The sequence below is a fragment of the Poecilia mexicana genome, unplaced genomic scaffold, assembly GCF_051168715.1.
Source record: "Poecilia mexicana isolate PSO_F unplaced genomic scaffold, ASM5116871v1 scaffold_9, whole genome shotgun sequence".
NCBI classification, from domain to species: domain Eukaryota; kingdom Metazoa; phylum Chordata; class Actinopteri; order Cyprinodontiformes; family Poeciliidae; genus Poecilia; species Poecilia mexicana.
This window is the reverse complement of record NW_028263378.1, coordinates 3,151,747-3,166,584: the sequence shown is the minus strand read 5'-3', so window position 1 is coordinate 3,166,584 and position 14,838 is coordinate 3,151,747. Positions and strand designations below refer to the sequence as shown.

At 35.3% G+C, this 14,838-nt stretch overlaps 1 protein-coding gene across 1 annotated transcript in view; it reads right to left on the bottom strand.

Moving 5' to 3' along the window:
• mapk1 (mitogen-activated protein kinase 1) overlaps nt 1-10,046 on the bottom strand; it is a 34,598-nt gene extending 24,552 nt beyond the window's left edge. The window contains exon 1 of the mRNA XM_014989940.2: nt 9,675-10,046. Within this exon, the coding sequence (XP_014845426.1) occupies nt 9,675-9,805 (131 nt within the window). The 5' untranslated portion in view covers nt 9,806-10,046. The remainder of the gene's footprint in view (nt 1-9,674) is intronic.
• Nucleotides 10,047-14,838: the final 4,792 nt, after the last annotated feature.

Sequence of the window (14,838 nt, the reverse complement as noted above, 5' to 3'; positions counted from 1 at the left end):
TCAGTGACAAAACACAGGGTTTTTTTAATGCAAATCTTGTTGTCTAAACAGAAATAACGTATTTAATTTTTTTCAGCAGCTGGATTGGCTACTCGTCGTCTTTGTTTGCTAAAGAAGAAGAAAGCTGCAGTCTTTTCAGGAACACCAACAAGCCTTCAAGCATCACGTTAGCACCCATCACTCAATATTGCATTCATTGTCTCCGCGTATCAGAGAAAATAAAAGCTGCAGAACCGCACGCAGGTTGTCATGACAACGGCAGACAGCATCTCAGCGTATGGGTTTAGGGACGTGTGCAGACAAAATGCTATTCTCCAACAGAAAAGGGCATGATTCCTTTCATAAAGCTGATTTCTCTTTCACTTATCCATCTAATCTAGAAATTGCTTTTTAATACTCTGTTTTCCTCCATCATCTGGACCAACTGGACACTCTGCCCTTGATACTAAAAAGGACAGATTTGTCAAAACTTGGCTCCACAGCTTTAGTGAAATTAATAACCATTTTGAATTTTGCTGTTTCCATCAACCTTTGCTAATGCGATAATTCAAAATGCTTGTAAAAACTAAAAGGTTGGTGGAAACACGGTTATTGTTTCAAATGTTATAAGAAAGAGAGCGGTCCATCTTACATTCTGATGATCCCAAATCCTTCTGGAAAAGTATTTACTGGATTTACAAGACAAGAATGTAACTTATTGGAAGGTGTGCGTCCTGCTACAGCAACAGCGTTTCAGACAAAACCCACAAAACCTTCAGCTAAAGGCCACTGAGGCTGTTTTCACACCTGATAGTCTGGTAGTCAGGTGACTGAGGACCAAAATTGGAACATTGGTTACATTTTCACTGTGTCAAATGAACAAAACTAGTTGAAAAACTTGCTCCCCTCCTCACCTCCACCACTGAAGGAAACAATACTGAGCGCAACGGCCTTCTTCACAAAATGTAAACAAAAATGGAGTAGCGTCAGATTTTAGCGGTTGTAGGATTTCTATTTTGTATTTGATAAAAGACCACAGGACATTTCTCGGCTTGTACTAGATTCACATTCATTTTAGTTGCATTTCTTCCCAGAATGTCCTGAACTATAGTCCACTTCCTGCTTTTGGAGCAGCATCTGGCCCGCTTCACGTTCGCATTCAAATGTAACAAAGTTCACTACCAACTGAACAGAGACAGAGGTTTGTAGGCAGACCAGAGTTTGTTTTTGGGCCAAATCAGAGTTTGATTACGCGTTCACACCTTCCCAAACGAATCAGATTTTAAGTAAACGAACTGGATTTTTTCAAAGCTATATAATGAACCCAGACATTACTCAGCAGGAAAATTATCTGAAGCAATCACACAAATAAAGAGGCAACCAAAATCAAGTTATGATCCAAATCATTCAATGAGGCTAAGTTACAAAACTTCAGCAAGGAAGAGTTAACCAAAATATCCCGACTCCCATGTAAAAGCCTCGGAGTGAGATTCATTTCTTCATGTTCCTTTATTAAAAACTAGGGCTGAAACAATTAATCGGATTAACTGTGATGAATCGATTATTGAGATAAACTAATTTAGTAATCAATCAATCGTTAACTAGAGAATAAGACTCACAAAAGGCCACAGTTAGCAGTAATTAAGCCAAGTCTGTATTAAACTTGCATTTATCATTCAATATAAAAACATTGTTCTACCCAGAACTCCTCAAATGTCACAGTTTTAGCTATACCCGGTTAAAATGTGTAAAGCAAATCTCCAACGCTAAAGGAATCTTTTGTTGTTGCATTTTAGGGACCAAAATGCTTATTTTAAAAAAATGTTGTTTATTTGACTCTTTTAATGCATTTCTGACATATAAAAAGGTGTAAGTAGTTCATGAAAAATCTGCAGAATGTGCCAAATTTTAATAAGATTAATTGACAATTAAAGTAATTATTAGTTGCAGCCCAAAATGCATAGCCTGACCAAATCATGTAATTTTCATCAACACATCTAGTCAAGCAAAATATAAAGACAAAAAAGGTCCAGAAATCTTAAGAACCGAACCCATAAGGAGACAAAAGTTCTGCAGAGCATTTTTGTCCGCTCTGCTACCCAAATCCATTTCTGTCTAATACACGGCACTCAGAGAAGCCCAGCATGATAAACAGACAAGGTGAGAACAAAAGTTTTGGTCCCATTTTCCTAGTTACCATGGTACCCATTTCTACTCTAATTATTGGTTATCAACAAAGAGAGAGAGGGAGGGCAAAAGCAGCACCTCCAATATGGGATTGAAACCTTGAGAGATTTTCCAGGAAAACCACTCAAAGGCTCATGAGGGAAAGAAAAAGCATTGTTGAAAGGCCAAGCAAAATGAAAGGCGCTTTTCATCCACTGGGAGGATCTGAAGGATAAAACATATCACTCATAAGAAAATGTTCCATAAACACCTACCCTACTGGTACATTTATGTTCTATAAACCTGTCAGATTATGTTTTTAATCTGTAATCTATGCATGTTTTGCTAAAACAGCAGAACCACTGGTTGATCTCCAGACGCCCCTATAATGCGAGAGAGACATGGTTCAGCAGAACCTGGTGCAGAGAATGGCAACAACTTCTGGTATTTGAAGCACTGAATGCATTTAAAGAACTAGCAACAGAGCTAACGTTGACCAATACATAACAATCCCCGCTGGATGTGACCGCTTCATATAATCCGAAAATAAGGTTTAATTACTGAGGAGAAAATAAAAACATCCATTTTTACTATATAAACACGTCAAACGTACCGCATGTAGCATGAACTCTGTCTTAACTAAGGTTGCAACTAGGGCTGTTGTAAACGAATATTTTAGTAATCGAGTAATCTATCGATTATTCTTACGATTAATCGAGTAATCGGATAAAAAAAATTATAAAATGAAATATTGGTAAATCTGGCATAATACCAATGTTACTATCAGATATCAATATCAGTCCAATTTTTCATATGTGAGCATCCCTAACAGTTGCTTTTTTGTAGTTTAGAAAACTAACCTGTAACAATAATAGCTCACTTTCTAAGTTAACCAGAAGAAAAGTTATAGAAAAATCTGAAATTATATTGAATTTAATAACAAAGAGGTAGGCTCACAAATATGCTTATAAAAAATGTCTACAATCCAGCTTTTAGTTTATGTATTCATCTTCAGTGAGTTTAATAGATTAATTAAACTCACCTTGCCACCTAACCTGTCACGCTTTGGGTTTGAAAATACGGGAAATGCCGCCTGGACTGGGAGGAGAGGGCGAATGAACGAACGTAAGATGGAGGGGAGGAAATAGACCAGTGGACTGACGAACCGTTAGACCGGGGGACGAACACGGGGGGAAGCAATACGGGATATTTACCACACCTTCACTGGTCACACTCAGAAACTCATCTACCAGCCATGTACGATGCGCTCCGCCACCCGTTTCTTCAGACCGGGATATGAAATTTATTGTGCGGTTCGTCGGTAAAGCTACATTTACACGGTAAGCATCAGCTACTCAGCCGCCCGCCCTGTTCAGGCTATCCGCTCACCTCAGCGCTCTTCCCGCCGTTCGCTTTCAACCAGCAGCCCCGGAGGAGAAATGCTGCCGTACTCCAGGCATTCCCCCAGTCATTTTAAGGATGCTTATTGGTTCCCCAAAAACGATAAAAAGTCGGGCATTATCATCAATCAATAAAATCCCCACGGGCCAATCTTGAAGATTGGACTTTATGCCGCTGAGACTTAGCTTTTGTCAACAACTCAGAGGCGGAAGTGAGAGCTCCGCGCAACGCAAATGAAGTCCCGGCCGGAACACGGTGCGCTAACTAATAAAACATAAATTAACGAAGCTTCGAGGCAGGTAAATTTTCCTCGAGGAATTTTAGTAATCGAGGTACTCGAACCATTCGAGGAATCGTTTCAGCCCTAGTTGCAACTAACGATTATTTATAAAATATTTTAAAAATTGGCACAATTGTGCAGGTTGAGGAAAAAGGACAGCAAAGTTATTTTATTTGTGCAATGCCTGTACAGACTGTGTGCCGCTTCTCTTTATTTTTAATAGGACATTTGAAAAAGTATCAACTTTGAATGTTGCATTTTATGCAGAAAAAGTGTTTCTCCTGCTTGAATTTGACATTTTGTAAACATATTTTACTATTTTTTCTTTTCAGTTTTAATTTTACCAGTTCAATATTTTTCTTAAAATTATGAAAGTATTTGTTGCATTGGCAGATTATTTCACTTATGACAGGAAAAATGTCTCGTTACAAATTAAATAATCTGCTGCTGGAATTAGTACTTCATTAAAAATAAGAAATTATTGACTTAAAACAAGCTCCCATTTCTTGCTGAAAATTTACTAGAGACAGTTTTGTCTCATTTCAAGTGTACAAAGATACTTGCACTAAAAATTAGACTAAAACTACTTGGCAAGATTTTGTGTTTTTGCAGTGTGTTCTTTACAAAGTTGAGATAATTTACAAGCAGTGCTGGATAATCTGGTGTAAAATAAAAGAGGCGCTCCAAGGCAGCATGCAAGCCAAGGCAAGTTGATTAAGAAGAGCTTGTGGATCCCATCAGAAAGCACTGCTGCAATCAAAACAAGGACACAAGAAAGACTTAAACTGCATCATATAAAAGTCGCATGTCTGCTGCTTTACAATTTCTGCAGATCATTGTTTGCTTGTGTTTTTTTTCCACCACACTGCACCCAACCACATCCAGCCTTTGATGACAAAGTTTCCACCTCTCCAATCTAGACTAAAGGGGCTTAATGGAAATGCAACCAGTGAAACCTGACAGAAGAAAGTTCTCATGCCATTTAAAAGGTATTTCCGAGTCTAACCAGGGACGTCTGTGAAATACCTGCTGCACCACTTTTGCAGGGCGCTAAAATGTCCCAAGTGCTTTAAAACCGCAGGTTTCTATAACAGCAAGAAAAGTGCAAGGAGGCCGAGACCTCAGAGCACACCAAAACGCTCCAACGACACAGAAACGACGCGTTTTCATAACAAGCATGGACAATGTTTCTAAAATGGTCCGCATTTACCAAACCTACAAAACAGAAAGTTTGTTGTCTCAAACATTTTTACAGGATTATTGATTGCATAAGCAGGACTTTCAATGCAACTTCAACTTCATAGTCAAGTTTTCAGAAAGTACAGCTTATGGACAATAGAAACTTTTTTATAAAGCATATTTATACACATTTGGGTTGCAAGGAATTCTTCACACGTGCCCAGACGAGATCCACAAATGGATTAAAACATTCCAGACATGCACAAGAGTGGCCACAACACGCCTAACCTTAGAAAGGCTATTTCAAACCAGAAATATTTAAATTCAACCCCAAAAAACTGTTTCCACTCATGGGAGCTCCACAGAAAGAACAATCCCACTTTACTTGTTCATAACAACATGGAGGGAAATGTAACAATATGTAAAACAACAAACAGAACATCTTTAACCAGCTGCTGCAGGGTTTGGAAAATCTCTCTCCAGAGCAGCAGTGATGATGAAAAGTTGACACAAACAGAAACTTCATTAAATGAGTTTTAAAAATACTAAAAACGTCAGAGTTTGGTCAACAAGAGGAGGAGATGCAGAAAGAAATTCCCCAGCTGCTCAAAACCACGAGCCATGTGGCTGATGTTTATGTGTGAACAGAGGAAGTTTAGGTAACGCCAGGCAGACTATACTTGTGGATCATTTTGAAGTTAAAGGTTAAAACAAATGGAAAAAAGTCTAAATCTTTTCCACAAACAAATTGATGCCCACTTTCAGCTCCAGTTTAGTTTCTGTCGCTAACTAGCATCCAATCGTCATCACAAGCTGAGCATTTTTGAGAAAAAGTGATAGACATACATTTACTTTAGGGATCTGCGATATATCGGCACTAACTGATATCAGTCATTTCTTTACGTCTTTTTTTCCCCCTGAATGTGTTGAAACTGTATTGAAATATAATATCAGCACATATCGGTTATCGGCCATAACAGCAATCAGATAAAAACTCACAAAACCTCTCAAGCAGACCTGTCACAACAAGCAATAGATCAATTAATTGCATGATAAATTTAAACAAGTTTAATAATTTTCTTTTGCATAATGTATCATTTTTCTCCTTTCCTACGAAAAAAATGGATGATAAAAGTCTTCATTATGGTGTTTCGGTCTCAACTAGCTCCTTTATTGAAGGACATTTTTTTAATAGAGACTTTTTATAATTAATTTTATTTGTTGCTTCTTTAGTTTTTGTTTATTTATTTTTGATATTTAGAATGTCTTCCAGTTCCAGTATTTAATATTCATTAGAATTTAAAGTTTGACATTTGAGAATGTTTTCCTGCATTATAATTATGCCATCACCATAACAATACTTGAAAATAATCTCAAAACAACAATATATTCGTTTAACACAATAACTTCTGGGACAATTTATGGTCTAGAAAAATGTGTTATTGTGACAGGCCTACGTCAAACATGAGTTCAAAGTAAACAAAGATGGCCAACCCAGAGGACAAAAATCCACCTAGAAATCTTGCTGTATGAACTCTGAAGTAGAAGTCTGAGTCGTATCTTATTAGAACCTTGGGTTACCAGTAACCAGTAACCAGTAACTACTGGAGGTGGGATAACTCTGCTGGTTTAGAGAAAAGAGGAGCCACCCATCAGGCCTGTTTCCTCACTATTACAGCCAAAAAACCAATGAAATATCATCCAGAATAAACAGATATGCTTGTTCTTTAATGATCTTATGGTACTAAAAATAAATAGATGCTTCTTCACTTTGCTTGGTTACTTCATTTAAACTTCCTTTGCTTTGCATGAACAAGCACCCATCCTGACGCACAACTCCCTGGTTGACTTACTAAAAAAACAGTCAGGCGTTTTGCTAATTCATGTGCTGATTACCCTTCAGTACAAACAGTACTCAACATTTATATGGCAAGTTCTTACCAGTTCTTATGTGTCTTTTTATCACTACTTGGACCAAAAACTACAAAAAAATCCTAATCAACTTGTCTTGCAGATATCAGGGCGGGGAGCTGCAATTCAAAGAAAGCACAGCTTGTATTGCAAAGGAAGACAAAAGAACGACTCTGCTGCTGTTTGACACAAGGATCTATGATGTAATCCAATACAGTGTGTTCAGTTTAAGGTTGAATGCAGCACCACAGTCTAAAAAAGCAAATCTAAAAATGTAAAACATCCCAAATGTGTTTATCCATCTGAAAGCAAATCTTTACCTTTTATTGTTTGGGTCAATTTTTTTCCCCTTTTTTAGGGGTGCACCGATTGCAGTTTTCTGGCCAATACCAATCTTTACACACTGATTATTTTTTAAGCAAGTCAGGTGTTATACAAGTAATTTTAATGTTAAGATGTTATTTTACAATACCCCAGAAACAATACAAACTGGTTTTAACTGCACATCAGGTCGTGCTCTCAAATATAAATGAAAATCTTAAGAGCATCAAAGTCCAAATTATTAAATTAAGTAATTTAAAAAAAATATTTATTAATTTAATTATCAGAACTTGCACAACAGGTTAGATTACAAACTTCTTGCTTAAACTACCTTAGAGATAGATAAGATCTGTCGACCAAAATTAAAGCCAGTCAGTTGATGCACTGCCATTTTTTAAATAAAATATTTTAATGTAAATTAAGACCAATTTAATGTAAACTAGAGATTGTTATACAACTCAATGGATGGGGGGGGGGTTAAATGCTCAAAAACTGCTTTAAATTCCTCACACGATTCTTACCACAGATTAGATTGTTTTCACCCATGTAAATGATCTGTTTTCTCTTTCAGTCACCTGCATACCAAAAGTCAAATGATATGAGGCAGATTGCACAAAGAAAGTGAATGGATTTATACATCGATTTCTGGTTTTTACCTGGAGATAGTTTGGTTTCAAAGCAAAAATATAATTATTGGTCGTTTCTATTCTATTTTTTTTTCTTTTAAAGGCTTATTTAATAATTTTGCAGATGGAATAATTAGTTTGGATGCAATTTAGAGCCCCCAAGCCACAAGAGGCCTCCCATAAATGTTAGACTTTTAGCAGAGATCTAAAATGTTCATATATGTTTATTGAGAACAGCAATATTGTTAAATTTAATTTGATGGTTTCAGCATAGGTAAAAATACTTTCAATTGTTTAAAATCTTTAAGATTTAATGAAATTGCCAAGTTTAGCTTGTAAAAGTCCAAAGAAAAATCTACAAACTAAATCTGTACTGGGAACACAGTTAGTGGTGGGCCCCAAATTAAATTCTGCTCAAGGCCCCATACAACTTTGGTCCGGCCCTGCACCGGAGAAAATCTCTCTCTGCATCTAATAAAAGCCAAATCTTTATAAAACATGACATTTACATGTGTTGTTTTTTAGTTTAAGTTTTCTTTTACATTTTCTTTCTATTTTACTTGGATTTGTCATTCCCTCCTTATAATATAGACCAGTACTATATATTTTTTGCTCATTTTCACATCTCTTTCAAATAAAATTTAGTTTTCACATATTGTAGCTTTTCAAAGACATTGCTGATGATGTTCTTTAAGATATTAAAGAACATAGTAGTAGATAATAGTTAAGATATTAAGGAACATAGTAAAGATATTACCTCTCTACTAATTCTCAGTAGAGAGGTAATGTTTAAGTTGTTCCTGGTGGATACCAACTTCTGGTTTTCTTTAAGGTTGAGGCTGATTGGGGTTACACCTAATTCATATGTTTATCTGAGAATACTTATATAAATAGCAGGAGGTTTTGTTTAATCAAAACAGAAAAAAGAAGGGATTGCAAGATTACAACAATTTATCCAAAGAATCTGTCCTTAACTGTAATCTGATTTTCATTATAGGAAAGAAAGTCGGGTAAATGCTGTGGATTGATGCATCTAAGCACAAATGTTTTAATGCATTTTGGAAAAAATCTGATCCCAGATCAGAACCAGTCAAGAGAAAATTGGCAAACAGATTGGTGCATCACTACTTTTAATGCATTTTTATGTAAATTACAGACCATTAAATACCCAATAATGTTTAATCTCAACATCCAATAACTTTCTAAACTCGCTTTTAATTGAAATGATTCGTTTTGACATATTTTAACCCTTTTTGGAAATTTTGCAGGTACAAAAAAATCCCCTTGAGGTCCTCCCACAGCACATTTTCAGGCACATTATGCAACCACATCCAAACAGTGCACAGGTAGCAGAGTGGGAACACGCTCGATTTGAGTGAAAGTGATAAAAAAATCTACAAGTTAAAAAAGATAAGCATGCATTATGAGGTAAACAGTTCCTACACTGCTGCAAATATAAAGACGTGGATCCTGCACAGCGTGACAAGTCCACATAAACGCTGCGGATATAAGCTTAGCTTGATCAATAAAAGCAAATATTTACTATTTTTTGGGTGGATTTTGCCACAGTGTAGCTGAAAACCTCCAGATTGTGCGTTTGAATCCGTCTCCGGTGGTCACACACCGTGATTTAATCCGTTTTCGCTCTAACTGCCGTCTGCCCGACACCGCTCGCTGCTCGCTAGCTAAAACATGACAAGCGAAGTTGTGTTTTAAAGATTTAAAATAGGAAATAATAAAACTGCTTCGACGATAAAACTGAAATTTTTCGAGTAAATAAATAAATATTAGGATAAAAGAAAAGCGCTCACCACACCATCCCGTAGGCGCCCTCCCCGATGTAGGAGAGATTGCTGTACCGAGGCCCAACGTCGAAGGCCTGTCCGCGGACGAGCTCCGTTCCCGGTCCGGGGCTGGAGCCAGCAGGGAAAGCTGTCGCCATTATGGGGATTGGCTTTTTCTGATATAAAAAAAAGCAAATTAAAGTCGACCAAAAGCCTCTCTAGGGGTGTTTATGTGCGGTATCCGGCGTCGGAGTGACTGTAGCTAGTCTACAGTGAGGTGGAGGCCTTTCAGTGTGGAGTGGAGCGAGTTTTTTTCTCCTTTCCGTTAGCGCTCGTTCGAAGCGACCACACCGCTGCTGAGCTGTCGCAGGCGGGGAGCAGCCGAGGAGAGGAGCCGATAGGGGAGGCTGCTGCAGGAAATATAAGAGGTGGTCATGTGACACAGTTTTCCTTTTTTTTACTCCCCCTCCATGCTGAGACGAACACGTTTCATTTTATATAACTTTCATTTTCTTTTAGGGTTCAAGCATAAGTGTAGCATTCAGAAAAAAAGGTAGGATATACAAAGAAAAGCAGGAGGAAATAGAGGTTTAAATAAATATCTTAAAGTAATTGGTAAACATGTAACAGGACTTTGTGATAAATTAAACTGTATGTTTTTATGGAATGCTCTGGCAATGAATCATAAAGAAGGCATTTCTAAAAAGAAATATATACAATATACAGTGGATGACATATTTAGTAGTGATGTTAGTAAAATAAAATATCAAATTAAGGAGTTTTGTTATTATTATTATTATTATTATTATTATTATTATTATTATTATTATTATTATTATTTAGAAAATACAAATTTACCAGAAAGAATTTAGTTTAATTATTACCTTGATTTCAGAGCATTAGTTGTTTTTTTCTGTTTACCTCCTGTCCATACTCCAGTTCAGTAGGTGGCGGTAGTGCACCTTCACAGCTGATGTACCAGTAGCCATAAAACATTTCAAGAAGAAGAAGAAGAAGAAGAAGAAGAAGACGCTCCACCCATGAAACCACATACTGATTTTAGAAAACATTATAAACTCACACATATTTTTTCCCAATCAGAAACCAACACGTGTTTGTCTGATTCATTTTTGAAATACAAAAGTTAAATTGATTAAACAACTGACAGCTACACCTTTTTAAGAGACCTAAATTATATAAATGTCATGTTTTTGTAGGGGTCAGGATCAACCCAAGCCTTTTTGGGGCCCTAAACATACTTTCATTTGGGACCCCACCATACTAACATGAACACCAGATGCTTTATCATTCCTAAGCTACTCTATGTGTAGCATACTAGCGTCATTTGAAATTAGCTTACATCATATCAGTGCTGTGGAGTAGTAAACTAAAAATAATTAATTTTGAAATGCAGAGTGGTATTAAAGTGTGCCATATTATTTTAAGTATTTAAAAGTAAAATCAGCTGATAAACACTACATTTGGTTACATTATGGCTAACAAGTTTGATATCTTACATTTCCCCAAAAGTGGCAGCAGCCAATAACAGGAAGATATTAACTTATTATTTGTGTAATAACTATAAAAATAATACTGATTTTTAAAAATGTGTAATAGCATTTAGTTCTTCATACATTTTAGAAATTATACAGTAAAAATAGTACTATATAATTACTTAAAGGAGTAGCAAACCAAAAAAATAATAGATTTTGAAAATTTAACATATGGGTGCTCAGTTTGAGCAAAAAAAAAAAAGAGAGAAAAAAGAACCCAAATAAAGTAAAAAAGGGAAACAGTGCCTCCAGTGGTCACTGAATGCCATACGGTTTGGATGTAAACAGCAACCAATTCCTCACATGAAAAACGTTACCGACAGACAAGAAAAGACAAACAGAAAAACTACAGACACAAATACAAACAAATGAAGATACTTGAAATTTCCATAATGAGCTGCTCAAATAATATCAAAGAGATGCCAAAAATCTACAACAAACACAACTAAATTCACAAAATGTAATCAGAATATTACCTTTTACAGTGTATTTTAAATATTATGCTTGTGAAACCTTTGATAAAGCCAATAACTTAAAGTTTGCACATTCTGAAGGTGCATTTTAGTCTAAATGTGAGAAATATTGAATGCATGCATTAGTGATGATGATGTTTTTAAGAAGGTGAGGTAAATATATAATTTCCCATTAAATTCCCTGGAGATAAGGCCGCATGTAAAAGAATACCCATTGTGTTTCATCCAGGGGTCAGTTTTCCCCTCCATTGTTCCCTAACACGTCAGTGTGTACAGGAAATGTGAAATGTTTTAGAGGTGAGGGTATATTTCTTCGAATAGAAATGTAATCTGATGACACAGCATGCTTTCACGTTTGAGCACAGCCAGCAGCTACTGAACAGAAGTCTATGTGGAGGTCGAATGATCAGCTTCAGAGACACAAATGGCTGACATTTCATCATCAGGGTGAGTAATGAGAAGGTTGAGCAAGCAGTTCCTATAAAGCACCGTCATGCAGCACTTGTGCCCTGCTTTAAGATGGATGGAGCTCACTTCCTGTTTAGGCTAAAGCTTCGTCTGACTCCAGGAAAATCAGTCCAGCAAAGCTAGAGAGAAGTATTTATGATTCTGGCAGCAACACTTTGAATTAGCTGCCATTTCTGTCTTTTTTCACACATAAACAATCTGAAAAGTGTGGTGTGCATTAGTATATCCACCCATCTTTACTCTGTTATTCCTAAATAACACCCAGAGCAGCTTGATTGAAATCCATTAAAAGTTTAAGAAGATCTGGGAAGAGTAAAAAAAATTGCCAACTCAACTTGACTCTGTAATTTTCTTGTTACTTTGACTCAGTTAAATTGCATCAAATTTAACTAAAAAAAGTAAAAAGCTATTACTCAGATTTCTTTTGCAACTTTAAAATGTTTATTATATTGTTATAAATGAAGTTAGTAAGTCTAAATTTTATCAAATCATTAATTAGGAGATTTTAACAAATTTCCACCAAAAGTCAGAAACAAAAATTAACTTCTAACTTTTTTAAATGAATGCCTTCAAATATATTTTGATTTTTTTGAAGGAAAAATAATTAGAAAAAAAAATATATATATATAATTGTATTAACTTATAACTACTCAAATATGAACAGTTTGATTATACTATCTGAATTAATTTGTAAAAATAAAATTTAATTAGACAGGTAGAAATATAAATATGAGCAAAGTTTGGTATTTTAAAGAAACAGGATAAAAATAATTAAAATAAATAACATCAAAACAACAATTTCAGGGACATAAACTGTAATCTTTTTCATTGTTGTGGACATTAACTCAATTATTAGTGAATTATTTGCAGCCAACATTTGTTTTAATAAGCAGTAAGGTTTGTTTTACAAAAATTTCATCAGTGCTGAAAGTACTGCAAAGACATGAAGAGTAGCTGATATTTATTTTAGAGAACCATAAAAGATTGACTGCAGAATACTGACTGCATTGAGATTATTCCAATCCGAACCGCTAGGTGGCAGCATTCACATTAATTTAACACAACTGAAGAAGATGTGAATTGTGACTTTTTTAATATCAATATCACATAGATTAGAACAAATATGAAATCAGTATTAGATGTTCTCAAATCTGAAAAAAATCACAGGCTGCTTCCAAACATACAGAAGTGAAGAAAAAAAGAAAAACACAAACCAACAACAAAAAGTAATGACAAAATAAGTTAATAATAATAATAATAATAATAATAATAATAATAATAATAATAATAATAATAATAATAATAATAATAATAATAATTTTAGCTGAACATAAAATATTTAGGTGAATAGCTCTAATAATCTGTTTGAAATTCACTTTTTATTTGCAGATTATATTTAATGCTGAAATCTTCAAAAGACATTACACCTCCATTGTTTTGTTCATGCCTATGTGCAAAAATTGGTGTATTATTAATTTTTATGTAATCGCAGTTCCACAAGCGAGTATTGTGTGGGCTAATTATATTTGTACTTTAATCTCAAATATAATACCACTTGCTGCTGAAAGAGGGAAAGTTTTAAAGGCAGTTTTATAGCTGCCTTTAAAACTTTCTCAAAGTCACATCTAAGAAGGAAACTAACTCCACCCAGATTTGAAAATATTTTACTTGGAATATGGAACCATAAGGCATTTTGATTTGATAAAATGACAAAGTTTATTTTTAAGGTGCCATTCATGATGAAATTCAGTAGCTTGCAGTATGGAAACATCTTCAATGATTAAATTACCTTTTCTGATATAATGTGTTTTTGTTTCCATACAAAATCAAATGCACAAGGTAGATAAGACAGGAAGTACTTTCCATTTTCATGAGAAATATTCTTCTCACAATAGATAAATCTCTGTGTGTCCACTTATTTAAATGAGTTAGGGTTAGTACCAACCCCCCAGCCAAGTACAAGGTGAATGTCAACAGACCACATGGCAACAACTTTACCATTTGGCCTCACTTTCCCTCAGTCTATCATGTTCCAAGTCTCCTGAAATGCCCCATTTCTAAAACACTTGGCTTTTATTAAAACATGTAGATGTGTCAAAGATGTGAATAAAATGGCACATTATTACGTTTTATTTGTGTGTTGCTGGATCACTGCCAAGTTTGAGGTCTTTGCTTTTTTTGTTGTTCAATAAAAATTACATTTTACCCCCACAGCTAGTTTGTAAACTTAAAAAAAAGGAAACTGAGAACAGTTCTTGTCAAACTGTATAATAAAATCTAAGAATATAAACAGCAAACAAGAGAAAATGAAAAATCCTATTTACAAAAACAACATAACAATTGAACTATTAACATGAGTTCAGCTCCTGCTGCAGGAGCAGCAGCGGCAGCAGCAGTCCGGCTGCTGCTTGGCCTTTTTGTGTCTCTTTAAACAAGAAGAAAAAACCAAATGAGCTTTTCATGTTGTGACATCCAAGGTAAGTACACAATAAACATTTGAGCCACATTTAGTTAACTGATTGGCTCCTAGAATATTTAGTTACGCCTATGTTACGTTGTATCTTTCAAGATATTAATTCACAAAGTGCTTCACAATTATAGCATGTAAATAAAGTTCACTTACCTGATATGTTAATATCTGTCTGAAAAATAAATGCAATATTTTAACGCCTCAAGATGATTGAAAGCATTTCGGAA